The 16944-nt window shown below is 37.9% G+C and overlaps 3 protein-coding genes across 6 annotated transcripts; 1 reads left to right on the top strand and 2 right to left on the bottom strand.

Annotated features, from left to right (window-relative positions):
- Window positions 1-278: 278 nt before the first annotated feature.
- LOC110843786 lies at window positions 279-7715 on the top strand. 3 transcript variants are annotated; one of them, XM_022089823.2, is made up of 15 exons: window positions 279-435; window positions 522-643; window positions 715-818; window positions 911-2501; window positions 2585-2967; window positions 3053-3950; window positions 4047-4845; window positions 5194-5383; window positions 5502-5642; window positions 5722-5877; window positions 6073-6240; window positions 6333-6428; window positions 6968-7049; window positions 7128-7270; window positions 7361-7715. In XM_022089823.2, the coding sequence occupies exons 3-15, from the start codon at window positions 741-743 to the stop codon at window positions 7499-7501; spliced, it is 4866 nt and encodes a 1621-aa protein (XP_021945515.1). In that variant the 5' UTR covers window positions 279-435; window positions 522-643; window positions 715-740; the 3' UTR covers window positions 7502-7715. The 3 variants fall into 3 exon arrangements, with proteins under 3 accessions (XP_021945515.1, XP_035704733.1, XP_021945514.1); XM_022089822.2 differs by having other exon boundaries at window positions 291-643; XM_035848840.1 differs by lacking the exons at window positions 6968-7049; window positions 7128-7270; window positions 7361-7715 and adding an exon at window positions 6575-6763 and having other exon boundaries at window positions 286-643.
- Window positions 7716-7912: 197 nt separating this feature from the next.
- LOC110843497 lies at window positions 7913-8822 on the bottom strand. The gene is made up of 3 exons (XM_035847650.1): window positions 8545-8822; window positions 8395-8482; window positions 7913-8329 (listed from the first exon to the last, which is right to left on the bottom strand). Exons 1-3 carry the CDS (start codon window positions 8820-8822, stop codon window positions 7913-7915), a joined length of 783 nt encoding a protein of 260 aa, XP_035703543.1.
- A 418-nt stretch (window positions 8823-9240) lies between these two features.
- LOC110843782 lies at window positions 9241-16868 on the bottom strand. 2 transcript variants are annotated; one of them, XM_022089816.2, is made up of 9 exons: window positions 16766-16868; window positions 16567-16642; window positions 11840-12066; window positions 11567-11755; window positions 11365-11496; window positions 10861-10941; window positions 10618-10749; window positions 9953-10077; window positions 9241-9754 (listed from the first exon to the last, which is right to left on the bottom strand). In XM_022089816.2, the coding sequence occupies exons 3-9, from the start codon at window positions 12044-12046 to the stop codon at window positions 9613-9615; spliced, it is 1008 nt and encodes a 335-aa protein (XP_021945508.1). In that variant the 5' UTR covers window positions 12047-12066; window positions 16567-16642; window positions 16766-16868; the 3' UTR covers window positions 9241-9612. The 2 variants fall into 2 exon arrangements, with proteins under 2 accessions (XP_021945508.1, XP_035704734.1); XM_035848841.1 differs by having other exon boundaries at window positions 11365-11490; window positions 16766-16859.
- Between the last annotated feature and the right edge of the window lie 76 nt (window positions 16869-16944).

Raw genomic sequence — 16944 nt, 5'->3', positions numbered from 1 at the left:
TGATTAAAATTTGAGTTTTCCTATTGTCTCTGAGCCATTTGTGACATTTTCATGCTAACATTTGGATTTTGGATTGCTAATTTATTAGGACAGGACGTTTTGTTTGGAACCGTGTTGGAACATTGCGTTCCAGAAAAATTGCCCGTTTTCAGTTTCAATTTCAATGCTTTTCAGTTTTCAAACCACTTCAGTTTTTCATGAAATGAAGCGTAATATGGTCTGAACAAAGACGACTGCAAACCAGCCAATGTGAGACAGCAACTCGGCTCTTGATTCAACTCTTATAATCTAGTCGCAGTAGCTTGGAAGTTGGATGTTGTACATAGGTTTTTTTAAAAAAATGATGGATCTTGCCGATTTCGGATTATCATTATTTTCTACTTGATTTCTCAATAGTGAACAATGCATCTCGGTGGATAAATACTACTTTAAACTGTAAGTTGCATATTTTTGAGAATGGAAGAGGATTTGCTACCACAAAGTTGAGTTCCTTACGAAAGATTATTGCCTTTCACTCTCAGAAAGAAGTTGAGCCAACAATGACAATATTTTAAAAACTCTGTGACCGGCGTGGTGACGTAAGTCATCCTAACATAAATATTGTGCAATTAATCAAGGAATAGATACACTTTTAACCAAGTGGGTGAGTATACACATGAAAAATTATGACTTCCGATATTTGAAGACCGATTGATAAATCTGATTGTTTTTCAGTTGCTGGTAGAACGTTTTTCACAGAAATGTACGGAGGTGGGTTCAACAACAATGGGGGCAGTGGAAGTGAGTGGAACCCCTGGATTGGCGGAGGAATGCAGCAGGTTTGACATATTATTTCACTTATATTTGATTAAAATCAAAATTTTAAAACCATAACATGAGTTGTATATTAAAATAACGAATTTAATATCAGGGAGCTCAAAAACAGAATCAAAGACAACCAGTTGCAACTCCCCAAAATCAGTTCCAGCTTCAACAAGGCCAACAACAGCAAATACAAACCAATTTAATGGGGTACGCCGGTTATGGAGTTCAAACGCCAAGTACTTATTCTGCTGGTATGGTCAACCCCAATAATAATATGAACCAACAGCAATCTCCTATGATGGGCATGGTTGGAAACAGTGCTTGGGCAAACGCTAATGCTAACTTGATGAACATCAATCCGTACATGAACAATAATAATAACGCGTTCTTCCAACAACAAAATGCATTTATGCAACAACAACAAATTCAACAACAAAATCAGCCACTGTTCCAAACCAATGTTGGATATCCTAGGCCAAATCCTCAGCCTCCTCTGCCACCAGGACCTCCACCAGAAGATTTGAAGCCACGTAATTCTTTTTATGGAGAAATTACTCCTCATCAATTACAATTACAGCCACCATTACCAACAGCAGTCCCGCCGAGTTTACCTGTTAATCCACCCACACCTGCGGCACCCCCTCCGCCACTACCACCACAACCAACCAGTCAGGCTACCAGCTCGAAATTTAACCAGAATTTTAGTAGCGCTGCCACAACTGCTAGCAGCACTACTAGTTCTAATACTATTGCTACCCCTGCTGCTGGAAAGCAAAGTCAACACAATTCTGACCCACAAATTCCAGATGTGGTACTAAAACTACTTCAAAATGCGGAAACTGCTCGACAATTTCAACAAGCTACGGAAACATTATCTAAAGTGAACCCATTGATGGCTTTAAACGTCTCTCAAGATTTGTTTGGTAGCAGCAGTCAAAATAACAAAGGAATTCCTGGCTTGGATTTTATGGATGATGACAAAACAAAAAAATCTCCAAATCCAAACGCCCCTTCAGATGAAATTGAAACAGTAACACTTGATAGTCCACAGGGACAGAGTGATAATCTTAGTAATAATGTGGACAACAGGAATCAATCAACCGGTTGGACGACTCAAGGAGGAGTTGTATGGAATAGTAACAACAATAAAAAAACGGATGATGGAATTAAGTGGGAGCTTCGTGATGAAATTAAACAGCAGATAACATGTAGTACAGCCATTAGCTCAACTGAAAGTACCCTCCAAACCAGTTGCCCCGAATCAGGAACTAAGAAACAAGACAAGGATAATTTTAAAGATAATTTCCAAATTGGAAGTGATACGTCTGGTACATCAAAGTCCGATTCATCAAGTAACCAACAAACAGCATCGTTTTCCGCTAAGATTCCGTTAGCTCCAAAAGATGGTAAACCTGTGGAATATGATCGTCGTACTCTAAAAGTATTTGATAAAAAATTTCGTGATTGGGAGAAACAGTTTGAAAATTGGAAGACTTCGAATCTAAACCATCCAGATCATGATGCGTATAATAAATATATGGATCAATGGAACCTATGGAGAGAACAGCTTATCGAACAAAGGAGATTTATTATTGACAGCATGAACAAAGCTCGACTAGAGGTCAGCTCAATGTCTGAGAACATGAACTTGGAAGACTTGTTAAAATCTCGCCCTAAAGAGGAAAGCTCAAAAGACGGTACATACCTTACATAAGTTATTATCAATAGTATATTTCTTCACGATAATTTCTTTCTCAACTCTTATTGTACTTGTTTACAGGAACTCCTGCTGTACAAAACAAAACTAATGTGCCACCGCCTCCCCCTTCCACAATGCCCAACAAGACAACTGCTCCACCGCCCCGATTCAGCGACTCTCGTTCCGACTCTTCTTCCTCTTATGACTTTGCGACACAATCCCATCCCAACTTTAAGGCTTCAAATTTTGAATCACAACAACGCATAGCAAATATGTCCCACGCTACCAAGGCCGATGGGCTTAATACTTGCAATGACCAATTTTCAAATAGATCTGGCCCTGTCCCTCTTATGAGTTTACAGCCTAATATTCCCCCTACAGAAAATAAATCTGGAGTGTTACCAATAAGTGGATCCCGCAATGAGCGAGACAGACCAGTTGAGCGTATTCCACGAGATCGTGACGTAAGGGATAAAACTTTTTAACTTCTATTAATCTCTAAACAAAGTCGAAAACTTATGGAATATTTTGATGTATTCATATTTTTAGAGATCTGCCATTGGGCATCTTGCTGCTGAAGGGAAAAACAAGAAACCACCTCAACCTTCTGTATCCAACCAACCTTCTGATCGTGTTTCTAGAGACCCTCAAGACCATAAACCTGAAGCAAACCCATTTGCTTTTGATCAAGTGTCTTGGGAAATGCCAAATAAAAGTAAGACCGGAAATCCCTTCGAAGTAACACCAAAGCAAGACAACAATCCATTTGATATTGGCCAGTCAGACAAAAATCCTTTCTCAACTGATAACCAATTTTCTTGGGGATCCAAATTAAGTGAAGCGCAGACGCCTGCGAAACTACCTACATTGTCTGATTTCTTAAGCAAAGACGATTGCAAAGTTACAGATGATTATTTAAACCGGCGTGGATTTGGAACAGCAACAAAACCGGAAATTCAAAATACTCAAACATTCGATGTACCAACAACATCTCGATTAGAATTCACAGCCACTTCCAAATTACTCCCTTTAGTAGTTGCTAGTAAACCAAAAGACCCATCGCCCCCTCCTCTCTCCCCACATGCACACACTGGACCCGAATCTGTTCAACAACAAACACGGGGCATTTCTGAATGGTTTACTCGTGATCGCGGAGGAGCAGTCGAAGAAGAAGAAGAATTAACCAATAATAACGATGACTATTACCATGAAGGAGATGACTTTTCTGATAGTAATAATACGCCTGCTGTGATAGATTATGGCCATGGGACTGGTTCTCGAGACGTTGAGGACGACGAGTATGATCTTCCCCGCTGTGAGCGGCCAGTGGCAGATGGAGACTACAGTAATTTCGATGATATTCCCTCCAATAGTGACGTCATTGATTATGGGCATGGTTCCGTCGCTCCAAAAGGTCCTATGGGAATCGACCCTTCAGTTTACAATGGTACATATGAAATTAACTATGTTTCTGCGTTTCTTCAGTATCCATTTCATTTGGAAAGTTATTTTTGTTAAATTATTAAATTGGTTTTCTTTACAGATCACTTGGATTACTCTGAAGGAAATCATCATCAGCGTGAATCACGTGAAAATTATCGTGCAACCCACCCTTCAAATACTTTCAGAGGTGGTCGTGGTGGGCCTATCCGAGCAAGAGGTCAAGGACGTGGCAGAGGAACAAATTTTGGTCGACCGCAGTATGCATCATCTGAAATGCAATACCCACCGTACAACAATACTACTGATTTTATTGGTGACGACTCATATGGAGATTACAACAGGGAAGACTATGGACATCCATCAGATCACCATATCCCCGATAAACGTGAGCTACCATTTGCCAATCGAGGAAAAGGACGAGGTTTTGCTGCTCGGTTTGGACCACCCGAGACGTTTGATTCACCTGATATTGGTCGTCCTAATGCTGTCCACAGCCATTTCCGACAGAAAAGTTACAATCCAGTATATAGTGAAGAAACTGATGATGTAATCATACTGGATTCTTCTCCACCAAGAGAGATAACAAGATTAGCTCCGTCACGTGATACCTTGACTGATCGACGCCCTGCTAATAGTCGAAGAGATGACCAGAACCAGGATATTAGAAATAGCCGACCCGATGAAAGATATAGAGATACAACGACTGATCGAGTCCGTCGTGATCCAGAGGATGAGCGACGGCAACCTGACCGTGATAAATATTCAAAAGGTTATGACAGAGGTAGACCTCGACAGGATATTGGTTCAAAACGGGATAGGATTGAATCTTCCAATGAAACAGATAAAAGGATTCGTCGAAGCCCGTTACTTGACAAAGTCCCAGTCTTTAGAAATCACCCGTAAGCGTTTTAACCATTCTTTACTCCTTAATCACATATCATATTATGCATTTATTCTATTTATCCATTGCATCCATGTCCAATTTTATTCCTTTTTATGATGCTGATATTTAAGGCAGTATTTAATATTTATTATCCAAGTTATTTTTTTGATTGATTTATTTCGACATACGAGAACAGACCTGAAGTCCATAAAAAATAATTTGCTTGTAATGTGCACCGTAAAATGAAATGGAACCAAGATGATAAGTTCAGAACGTCAAAGCATGCATGGATATGGATTACCAAATACACATCATCAATTGAATTTTGCAATTATTGTTTCACATTGAAAATAATTAAACACAGTGGATCTCATGCTGGAGGTAAAAGTGCAGAACATCTCCCTGCATCCAACCCCCCACCACCAAGATATCAAACGATTGATATCTTGGATATTCTCAATCAGCCGGGAAGGGCCAAGAGACCTTCACAAATTGTTGTAATTTTACGAGGTCTCCCCGGCTCTGGGAAATCTTATATTGCAAAGCTCATTAAGGTGAATTGTTGTTAATACTAATTTTTTCTCAAGTTGCAACAGACAACTGAGGGCTTGTGAACCCTCTTCTCGGTTCCGTGTGTGTATTATGAATATTTTTCATTATGAACGGCATTAGGACAAAGAAGTGGAATTGGGAGAAAGTGCACCGAGAATATTATCCATAGATGACTACTTTATGCAAGAAACAGAGAAAATTGTCAAAGATCCTGTAACAAGGGCAGATGTAACAAAAATTGTAATGGAGTACGAGTATGAGGTAAGGACTGAACCTGTGCGCCAAAATTTTTATTCGCAACAATACAGATAACCTGCTGTTATCGATTGTCATTGTGTAGGCTGATTTGGAACCAAAGTATCGATCTGATCTTATCAAGACATTTAAGAAGAATGTGGAGAATGGTTACTTTCCATTCATCATTGTTGATGGTGTCAATGATCAAGTGCGTCACTTTGATGACATGGTATCATTCGCTACCCAACGAAAATTTCAGGTAGTAAAGCATATCACGTTGCATTCTTAAATATGTTAGTAGTGCTATTCATCTATTCAATTGCAAGATGCATTAATCATGTCTTACAATTAGTCGTTCATGCTAATGACGTGGTTCATAAAATTATTCTTTTACTTATCACAAAACTATATATATTTATATACTTCATGCTTCACGAAAAAATAACTACACCAGGTTTACATTGCCGAAGTTGAGGAAAGTGTAGAAAGTTGTGTGACTCGGAACATTCATCATCGAAATCGAGATGACATTTTGAAGATTCATAAGAGCTGGGAAAGATGTCCTTCTAATTTTGTAAAATTGGATGTGCGAACTTTGTTACAAGATGATGCAATTCAAGATGTAAGATCACATAAAACTATCTTTAAATGTATTGAATTTATTAAATGTATAATATTATTTTTTTTCCTCAATTTCCCTATTTTGTGTTCTAGGTGGAAATGGAAGATGTTTCTGACACAGAGATTGTTGAACCCAATGTAGAAAAGCCCAAGGAAGAAACTACTGATCCCGTGAAGGATAAATGGGAGGTGCGTGAATACCTTTTTTTTCGTCTCGACAAAACATTTCGTATGACGAAAATAAGTATTGTTGTTGCTATAAGATCAAATTCAAAAGTCTTTTTTTTTAATTTGGGAGGAGGAGCATGGTATAATGTGATCGTATTTATTGATAGACCGCGATCAACTCAGACAAGGTACATAGTAGTCAAATTTGTCACAAGTCGATACTTCTGTTATTCCGGACAGAATGGAGAATGGAAACGAATACGAGTGTGGCAACAAATTTGTAAAGAGTAGCAGGGGATCTGCTGACTACCCAATTAATGATCACCATCATAATGGCGATTTAATTGAACAAATTTCTCAAAGTATCGTCGACACTTGCTTATCAGAAGTTGAAATTTTACACATGGGAGAATCCTTGTCAAAAGTAATGAGTTTCGTACCAGAGGAAATGGAATTGGTTGATAATCAGGTTGAGAAAAGATGAATGCATGATATCGGACTGCACTGGTATTTTCTATTTTGTTGCTGAACACATGTAATGCAATTTTATAAACTTGTAGGATGATGACACAGAAAATCAGTCGACTAAGCTTCCTGAAACAAGTAAATGGGAGAAAATCGAACCTTCTGAAGAAAAATTAAGTAATTGGTCACTAATTCGTATGCCAGCATGATTATAATTTTTACATTTGTTTATTTGGCATATAAAATGTTGTTTAGATCGACTGGATGGTTTGGGCCGAAAAAGATCTGGAAACGATGATGATAAAGTGGATACTTCTTCGAGTATTGAATCATGGCTAACGTCTCATCTCCCAGAAGACTACATATCTCGTCAGCAGACTAGACCCGGCCAAAAAAGGGTATGAGTAGCTTATTGAATAAAATGATTCAAATCATTCATAAAATAGTTCTTATGTGTTTTTATGTTATGGTTGTAATCGTCTATACAGGTCCGATGGGCTGACATTGAAGAAAAACGAGCTCAAGAGAGAATGAGAGATGTGGGATTTGTTGTAGGACAAACGGATTGGAATAGAATGAATGACCCCACTTTCGGAAGATCAGCGCTGACGCGTACCAAATATATTTAGAACATTTCCAAATTCATACTGTAACGCATATTTCCCATAAAGTCTGATTCTCCAAAGTTGACGGCAATTAATAGAATCCTGTAGATTTAGTTGACCATACGGAATTTTCTCCGTCATTTATTAACTAATATTGTAAAGTCTAACATTGTAAAAATTCTTATCTATAAATACACATGGTATTAATACCTAGCTTAGTTTGAGAACATATACCTAATTGTTTATTGGCGTATACGGACACCTAATTTGCCTTAAGAGAGTCCTCTGTCCCCACTCTGAACGGCGCTATCAACAAAATGCACTTGTTACGTTGACAAGAAATATTAATCAATCATCCTAATTTTCCTTCGTATCAAAAGTTACTTGTTGCATACTTCTTCCCAATATCAAAAAAGATTATGTGCCGTCACTGACTTACCCCCAAAAATTGTCAATCCCATTCCCACTAATTGCCCCATGCAGGAAAAATAATTTTTCCACGTTGTAAAAAAACGTTTTGACATACTCCCTCGTAGCCTGACTCATTTGCTGCATCACCGAAACGTCTCCCCTTCGCCCGTTATGATCATTGTGTTGGGCTTGTACATACTTGTTGTACATGAATTGTCTCCAAGTGCGTTGTCTGCTGGAATCCGGACTTATGCTTGCGAGATTGTTGTGCGAAAACTGTCGGCTCGGATGGGTTGGGATGGACTCTGGGGTTAAAAGGTGCTGATTGAATTCCATACCTCGTGTCTGTCTTACTCTACCGTTCGTTCGACCTGACGCCATTGCTGTCCCATTATTGGAGGTGGTCGTAGTCAGAAGGAGCCTGTTGTTCAGCAAGGAATTCTACAAGCGATTTCAGCGAACCAATTTTGTATCCTGCCACTTTCATCCATGTAATTGCGACTTACCTGAATCAAGTTTAGAAAGAAGAGAAATCCCAAGAGAGCGAGTGCAGATATTGCTGGTGACTGTTTTCCTCCTCCCACTCCTCCATGCCTAATTTCAATCCGAAATTATACTACACATTTACATCTGACCCCTGTTTTTTTACTATTTACCATCCGTCTCTGTGGTTGAAAGAATCTTGCCCACCATTTCTGCCGTAGAGTATATTGTAATCGAATCGTCTGGTCGGTTCGCCTGCACCTGAATCCGGTTGAAATTTTCTTGGTGGTCTCTGTTGAATTGTTTTGTATTGGGCGGATACGTGACGTTCATCACGAAAATTGTTGTAGAATTTAGATATTGGTGTGGAAGAGTAGTTCACTATTGGAAGTAAGACGATTGGAGTTTGGTGATGGTGAGCTGTAGAGATGAATCGTACAGGACCTGACATTCTCTAAAATTGACAATTTCTTGTATGCAAACAATTTGTTGTAATTCCAAATTGAAACTGAAAAACTCCCCTGTTCCTGCCGTAGTGGTTAAGCTTTAGAAGGCTGGTCTGCGTGGGCTATGTAAGTTGTGTTTTGTCTAATTACTATTCTCACATGTCAAGCTCTATATTTTTTGCCCGTTATATTTTTCGGTTGGCTGATATTCATAAAATGTTGTTGGGCATCGGATTTGATCCATTGTAAATGCATGATCCGTGTCCGTGTCACACGTTCTGGGCAAATCTGAGCTTTTGTACTGACCGTTCACCACTCTTGATGACATCATTTGTCAAAAATATTTTTTCACTCTTGATCAATTATGCGGGGTGATTGGTTAAAAGTTTTGAATTCAATTAGTATGACAAATTGCAAGCAGAATAAGGGTTTAATATATAAAATCAAGTTTATTATTCTAAATGCATGTAGATATGTAGATAAAGGTTGCAGTGGAAAGCGAAATAAATATAGAATTAGATTATGTGACTATTGTTGCGAAATCAGATTTCTTTTGGACGCTGCTGGTGCAGTTGATGGCGGTGGTAATGTTTGCAGTAAAAAAAAATAAATTTCTGGGAAAGGAATTTCCACAATTATATTGGTAACAAAATAAATAACAAAATGGATAACGATTATCATAATTTGTGCCAAAACAATGTATTATGTGCAAGATGTGCACATGATAAGAATACGACGATTCTATTATAACGAACAACTGTCTAATCATTATTGTACGGATCCCCAATTTTCTGGTTAATTGAGGTTGATTTCATTGCACTGGTAGTTAGTTTTGCAATTTTCATGAGATCTTCCTCGTCGGGTGGCTTCGAGGTAGGCTTTAGTCATATCCTTTTTACCCGCGTGGGTGTAATACATCAAGTTGGTGGTCGCGAATCTGCATAAGAAAACGAACCCAAAAAAGTTAAGTAGGATTGTCTTCTTGGGTAATTAAAACTTGGAGTCCCAATTAACTCGACTCCTTTGTCGAGTTAATAATGAGAGCGTTACAACAACGACTAATTCGATTCGGAGAGCCGCCTTCAGGCGTTTGCTTGTTTCTTGAATTACTTGCAAATGAGATTAGTTTACTTACGCAGTGAGGTGACAGAATCCAAATGCACTTGACGACCCAATGTTATCCACGCATTCACGTGCCGATTCGCACAGCAATTGCTCTCTGCATTGTTCTTGCGTGGTGTTGAAGGACTTTACGAACGCCTGAAAAATACAAGTGATTCCGAAATTAAAATCCTAGAAAGATGATTTGTTATGCATAACAATTTTATGTGCTAATTGTGCTCACTGCTCATGATCAACGGTAAAACACCCCGCCCCGATGATTATGACTACGATTACAAACAATATTTCCCCTGATAAATTAATTTGCGCAGCAGTCCAATTTCAGTTTGCATATTGGAATGAGGTCATATTTTATATCTTTATCTTGGAAATTTTATTGGTACGCTATTGGTTTTAAATTCTGTGCAATGACCCGAACTTTGTGTTGACCTACTCAACCTTTGTTTCAAATCAAAATGTTAATTTCGTTCGGTATTCATGCATCCAACTATACCTGCTGAAGTGCCAATATAAGACGGATACATATGTGGAACTTAATCCACAAGTACAGACTACATGCATATGCGTGTACACTTTACTGACAAGAAAATCGTGTCATGAGAATTTCCGGTCTGTAATTCCTGATTGATATATTTGTCTCTATTTTTCTTGTGACATTTTGAAATTAAAAAGTGTTACCTTGCTCATGTAGAGTGAAGCAAGAGCAGCGTCTGCCATTCTGTCCTTCTCTCCGAGACTCCGTGCCCTCATTGATCGTTGGTTGATGGAACTTTGCATGGCGTTGATGAGAGACATGGCCAATTTGATAAACTAAACATATGCATAATTCCAATTATATATCTAAATGTGTCATTGTGATTTGCCCATAAAGGGCATAATTGATTACATTACAATAATAATAATAGCACAATTTCAGTTTACCTCCCGAGTTTGGTTCACCATTTGTGCGTTTCCCTCATTTTCGTTGCCAGTAAGGGCTCCCAAAAGTCTGTCCACAACACCCTACATAGAAAAATGTCAGTGTTTAAAATTTAAATTATTATTTAAATACGGGTTATTTTTATTTGTGTGTGTAAGGGGACAGTTTACCCCCCAATGAACATGTATAAGGGTAAGTAGAATAATATAACGTGTACGTGATTTGGCCCATTTCAATCGTGGTTTTGTCAGTGCAAATCATGTAGACCAATGGAAAATACGGATGAATTTGTATAAATTTATAGTCGAGTCATTCGTCTCTAGCTCTGCAGTTTGGTTAGGAGATAATTTGACGTGAAACTACAACTAAAAAATAGCGAGGCAAGTGGTAAGTGGCCGTGACTAATAATTACTTATTAGAGAGAAATTGATTATCGTTTCCAATAAAGGGTTGTGTTAAGTTCTTACATATTTATGTATGCATAAGTATGTTCATTGTGTATGTACCTGCATGGGTGACTCGCCAACTCCCATCTTGTCAATTCCATCGGGAACATTTCCATTGCTGTTTCCACCCAAGGCGGCGAGAAGGAGTTTCATGCCGTAACCAATCACCTGACCCCATGAAAAGCCCTGTCCCTATTCGTGTCACAGACTTTACATCTACCCAGATATGAGATTACATATTGCGGATTCAAAATAAAAGTACCGGTCCATCCATTTTGTCGTCTCCAGGGGTGAGACCATTTCCATCAAGCTCGTTGGGACCGGCAAGGAAAACCTTAAGCAGTTGGACAATGGGGGCAGCCACGGCCCAAATCATGTTGGCAGGTGATCCGTTGGGACCCATCATCATTTCGTTTGATGGAGGTGCTCCCAGGGCTTCACTTTGCTTGTTCTGTGACAGAGCAGAATAAATTGGTCAGATTTTACTAATGCGGTGGTGAGTAGGTCATGTCACTCAATGTGAATTATGTCTTACCATCATCATAGTTTGCTGCTGATCTCGGTCAGTCCTGTCGATATTATCTTTGGAGGGTGCGATATTTTTATGGTAAACCTTCTTGGGACTGTTGTTCTTAACTGCAAATTTACGAGCGTTGTTTGGAGCTGCGAGAGCGGGCATAATTGTGGAAATGCAAATGAGTCCAAGAAGGATGAAGGCTTTAATTTCTTTTTGTTGACCCATTGTTGTGCTACTATGAGTTCCTGTAAAAAAATGAACAAATATTCCTTAATCACTGAAGTACGGGATTACTTATGAATCCTATAAAACCAAGCAGTGTCATTATCGTTAATAGTGTAATAAATTTATAATAAGGCAGTCCCAATTTGGCCCGTAAAAGTTACACCTACGTGTTACAATTTTCTTATGTGTAATCATTACACCGACTTCAACGATATATTCAAATCTGTGACCGCGTTCTGATTTATTCTCCCATAAATCACTTGTGCATGTAAGTTTAAAATGTCAAAAAGTACAGTATGCATTTTTTGGGGAGAATTCAGTGTGATGTATGTATTTAAATTTAGTCAAGCGTCTTCAAGAACTTTTTACCATCCTTGACGTCTCGTGATTAAGTGGACGGTGCCATTATTGTCATCTCAATTCGCTTAATTCAAAAAAGTTTTCTTACTCTGATTTGAGTGATAATGACGAAAAATAAGACGTGTGGCATATTTTGTACATACTTAACCTACATTCGTTTTCTTCCCCCGATCGAAAATCTGTTTCCTATCTTTGGCATCTTAAAATATTCAACCCATCCGCAAAGGTATTTAAACGGGTAAAGGGTAAGTTTTTTACGTGGTTTGTCCATAGACTAGTATTACTAATAATTTTCTTTCATCTGTTCCCCATTATCGCCTGCGCATCTTTAATAGTTTGCCTTTAGACAATGCAGTACTAAATTATAAAACTCTTTTTGGGTGCAACTTGTTTGCTGTTTGTTTTTCGCACCTTTATGTTTTAGCTGTTTTAAGTTTATAAGGTCGATAAAACTATGAGCCATGCAGAGCTAAAAATGTTTTCCCCTGGCAATCTCGATTTCATTTGTTGCACGTCACGATTTGTGATTTTTCTCCTAAATTGCAGCATATGCTCTTCAAATGGAAACTTGCACAGCGTAGAAAACGGAATCGTGAGAAACTAGATTAGGTTGGGTTGCTTTGTTAATTATTATCAGCAGCAGCTACATATTTAGGTACGCACAAAATTCATCCTCATTATCTGATTTTATTGTTGTTATCAGTGGTTTGTAGTGCACATCTTCTTCTGTACGAACTATTTGTGTATGTGTATGCAATGCACCAGACAACAGACTCGCCCATTTTTTATCACCAAAGGGTTTGAGGTTTTCGGCAACTCTACTAAATTTCTGTGCAGCATTATATATTTAGTCTAAATTAACTATGCATACACTTTCAACCTTGAGCTGGCTTGTTTTATCACTTTATCTACGCAATTCAATCTTTTCCGTTCTTAAAATTTAGTAAAATTTTCACTTGTGTCGTGTGCAATCTTAACATTTAAAGTTGATGATAAGGCAAAATATTTATAGACGGTATAATTAATTATACATCAGCAACATATAAAATTTCTACCGATTTAAAAAGAATTTTAGCACATTCTCATTCAATCATATAAATTTCATTAATGTTATTCATTGGAGGTTTCGGGGTTTGCTTAACGATCGTCCCCCAGCGACCCATTTCCTTAAGTGCAGCTATAAATGCACCGTTACTTGATTTAAACTTTTGTTTTCAATCACAATTTGCATTACCACCAGAACTGATGACTCCTTCTCGTCTATTGCATATGCACACGAATACAATATAATACGGTAATAAATGATCGTTGAAACCTGCGTAAGACGATAGAAATAAACAGATGGTTTCAACACTCGGCATCCACATGTACTATGTGTGCATACCTATGCATACGGTCTCGTTAAAGATAAGTGCTCTCTGATGTTAATTTAAGTGACCTATTTCGCACGGAAATATATCCGCTTTTTATTTGCGAGTATCCTTCTTGATGATGAACATGTGGGATTAGTCATTGACATTGACATTCAAAAATTCCCATTCCATTTTCAAACGACATTCATCAGTGCCCACAGTATGTACAGCTAGCTGGGCTATTAGGTTATACGAGTTATTGATGCAAAGACCATCAAAATACTTTCCTTTTATTGCATGCGCCCGTCAGTGGCTGCAACCTGAATATATACTGTTCATAATTTTTTTTGCGGTGACGGTCATGAGCTGGTGAGGATAAGTGAACAGCGATTTAGTTGTAAGGAAAGTGATTCCAACACGAGAGTTAGTTTTAAAAGCCATCCTTCCGGCTGCTCCATTTGGCAGTATTTTTTTATAAACTGTGAACTCAAGCTTATTCTTCATCACCCTTTCACTGCTCTCGTGCATTTGATTATTATGAGTCAAAAGTGAAAAAAGAAGTTATTGTTTCGTTTGCTTAATTCTACCATTAAGCAAAGTCATATATAATAATGATGTACGCGGTGTACGCCGCACCAGCGGCTCATGACGAAGACGTTGTTTATTCTCTATTTACTACGAGTAACAAGATACAAACGTTACAAGTATTTTGTGTCAATGGGAATTTGAAATCTTGAGGCTTTGATCTTTTGAGCTTTCGTGTCCCAAAATTGTAGCTTTGGCAGATTACAAGAATCTGATGCCGACTTGATGCAGCAAGTAATTAAATAAAACTGGTTGCCTTCGTCGCAATAACATCAGATTGTTAGTCTGATTTATCAACCAGGGATCTGATCTCTCCGAAATGATAGTAATAAATTAGAGGATGAGAATTCTGATGGCACGCGTCGCTTCATGCGACGCGTCTTTGTGTGCTTAATTTTGTGTGTTTTGCACATTTTCATTCTGCACCCCTGAATAATCTATATTATATAAAGATTGTGAAACCTCAAATAGCAACGCGTCCCCTAATTATTTTACATAGTCTAATTTTTAAAATTGTTCCATATTTCTATTATAATATTGTGTCTAAATATGTGCATGCATGACTGTTTGTTTGCCCAGCCCTAGTTGAAAATCATAATTTTGACTTGCTACACTTTAAATTAGCACTGCCTGTTGCTTTGATTTGTTTGACAATGAATGCGAACCAATTGTCAAGAATCTTTTGAGCTACATCGAGTGTCAGTCAGTGCACAAAGTCTGCGAGCTCCAATTTCATTTATCATCATGATAAATTGAACCAACAATGGGCACGCATTTTCAGTGAGAGAAATTTTGCTCGCCTCGTTGATCTCAAATCTTTGACAAAGACCAACAACAAGAATAACACAATGTGAGCACAATAATATATGATATTTTTCCGAAAGTGTTCCCAAACTTTGTAATTTGGATGTATTGGGGACAATTAAATTTCTAATTATGAAAAGTGTGCATGTTTTCATAGCTTGGCCAGCAAAGAGCTAAAGAGGAAACGGTATGTTTTGTGTACGTATCTACGCACACATGTATGAAGAATCTTTTGGGTAATGTATAAATTCTGAAATTCTGCCAAAACATTCATTCGAAGGCTTTGAAAGTGAAGAACTGGTTTATGTTTCTCATCCTCCCATTTTACATTTTCAGTCATCAGAATTTTACCGGTGGAGCAGGTAACTCATCAAAGAAGCTTTTGAGAGAGATCAATATTAACCGACAATTAACCGACACTTTACGGATTGATTTTGACACTTTAACAACTTCCCAAAGTATTTAACAGTTATTTTTTTGCCAACACTAAACATTCCTCTCACTCCGAAGCTTGTTTGGAAGAAGCACATGCCTATGTATTCCATAATCAGTTTACAATATTAGAATCGGTTTTACAAAATATACGATAATCAAATACATGAAACGGAAAATATGCAGCAAATGAGCATACGACAGATCCGGCTCATTTTAGCCGTGTCAAAGTGTTTATTTGCTACGAGTATAAAAAATTGTCTGCAAAGCACGCCTAACAAATGTGCACACTTGGTTAGCCGATGAGAATTTCAAGCTGTGCTACATGTAAAATGTAAAAAAAATTGGGTAGCAGACTCAAAATTAGCTAAAAACTGATTATTGGTGTCTCACTCGTTTCTTTTCTTGACTTTTATGAATGCAAATAAACTGTCGCTCCTTGTCTTGGATGAAGTCCATGCTGACTTGAATGGATAAATAAGTTGAGGAGTATCAGTTTATAAATACAAATAAACTAAAACTGTTTTATTTAAGCTGGAAGGTTGTACGCTGTTTCAGTTCTAAATTCGTTGTATCCCTGCACCCTGCTCATACATAAATACATACTTATCACCCACCACACACGGCCACACTTTGTACATAATTCTGAATGAGTGGATTGTAGTTTTTATACATGAAAAATGAGTATGTATCATTAAATATATGCATGAATGGACAAGGAAAGCAGAGGACTTCCCAAGTCGAGACTCATTTGACTGTTTATGTTTCTTTATGAGAGTGTGGGCAACACTGATTTGGAGCTTCATTCGTTCGTTCAATGACTACTTTGTTTAGACTATTACTTTAATTTTGATGGAAAAAGTGTGAAAAACGGCCACTTCCTCTCAAAACCTCGCATGAATGAGCCCAATGTACTTGATAAACAACGCCCGGATGTAATGAGTTTGAAAGATCTAATTTAACAATAAAAATAAATCATTATTTTACCTGACTTGCTCCAACTTGAGAGAATCCCTTTGAAAGTTGCAAGAAATCTGACTTGTTTGCGCGTACAGTGTCACAACTAAATAAAAAAAATTCACAGTTAATTCTGAATATTAAACCAAGAAAGGTGAAGAAGAAGAGTCAACAGTTCAAACTCTTCAACGAACAGGTAGGTTACCCTTCCACTTAATTTGCAACTTACAATTTCACCGTGAATGAGCAGATATGTAGGTGGATGGCGTGTAGTTGTTTCACCGTCTTGTACCACTAACTGACTGACTCATTTCTTGTAGTTGCTAAATAAATAAATATTAAGATTTCAAATTAAGTTGGCCTCATCTTATAACGTGGGAGAAGATCATTTCATTAGATTTCTTGCAT

Source organism: Folsomia candida, unplaced genomic scaffold, assembly GCF_002217175.1.
Source record: "Folsomia candida strain VU population unplaced genomic scaffold, ASM221717v1 Fcan01_Sc002, whole genome shotgun sequence".
Lineage (NCBI taxonomy): Eukaryota > Metazoa > Arthropoda > Collembola > Entomobryomorpha > Isotomidae > Folsomia > Folsomia candida.
This window is presented reverse-complemented; position numbering and strand designations above follow the sequence as displayed.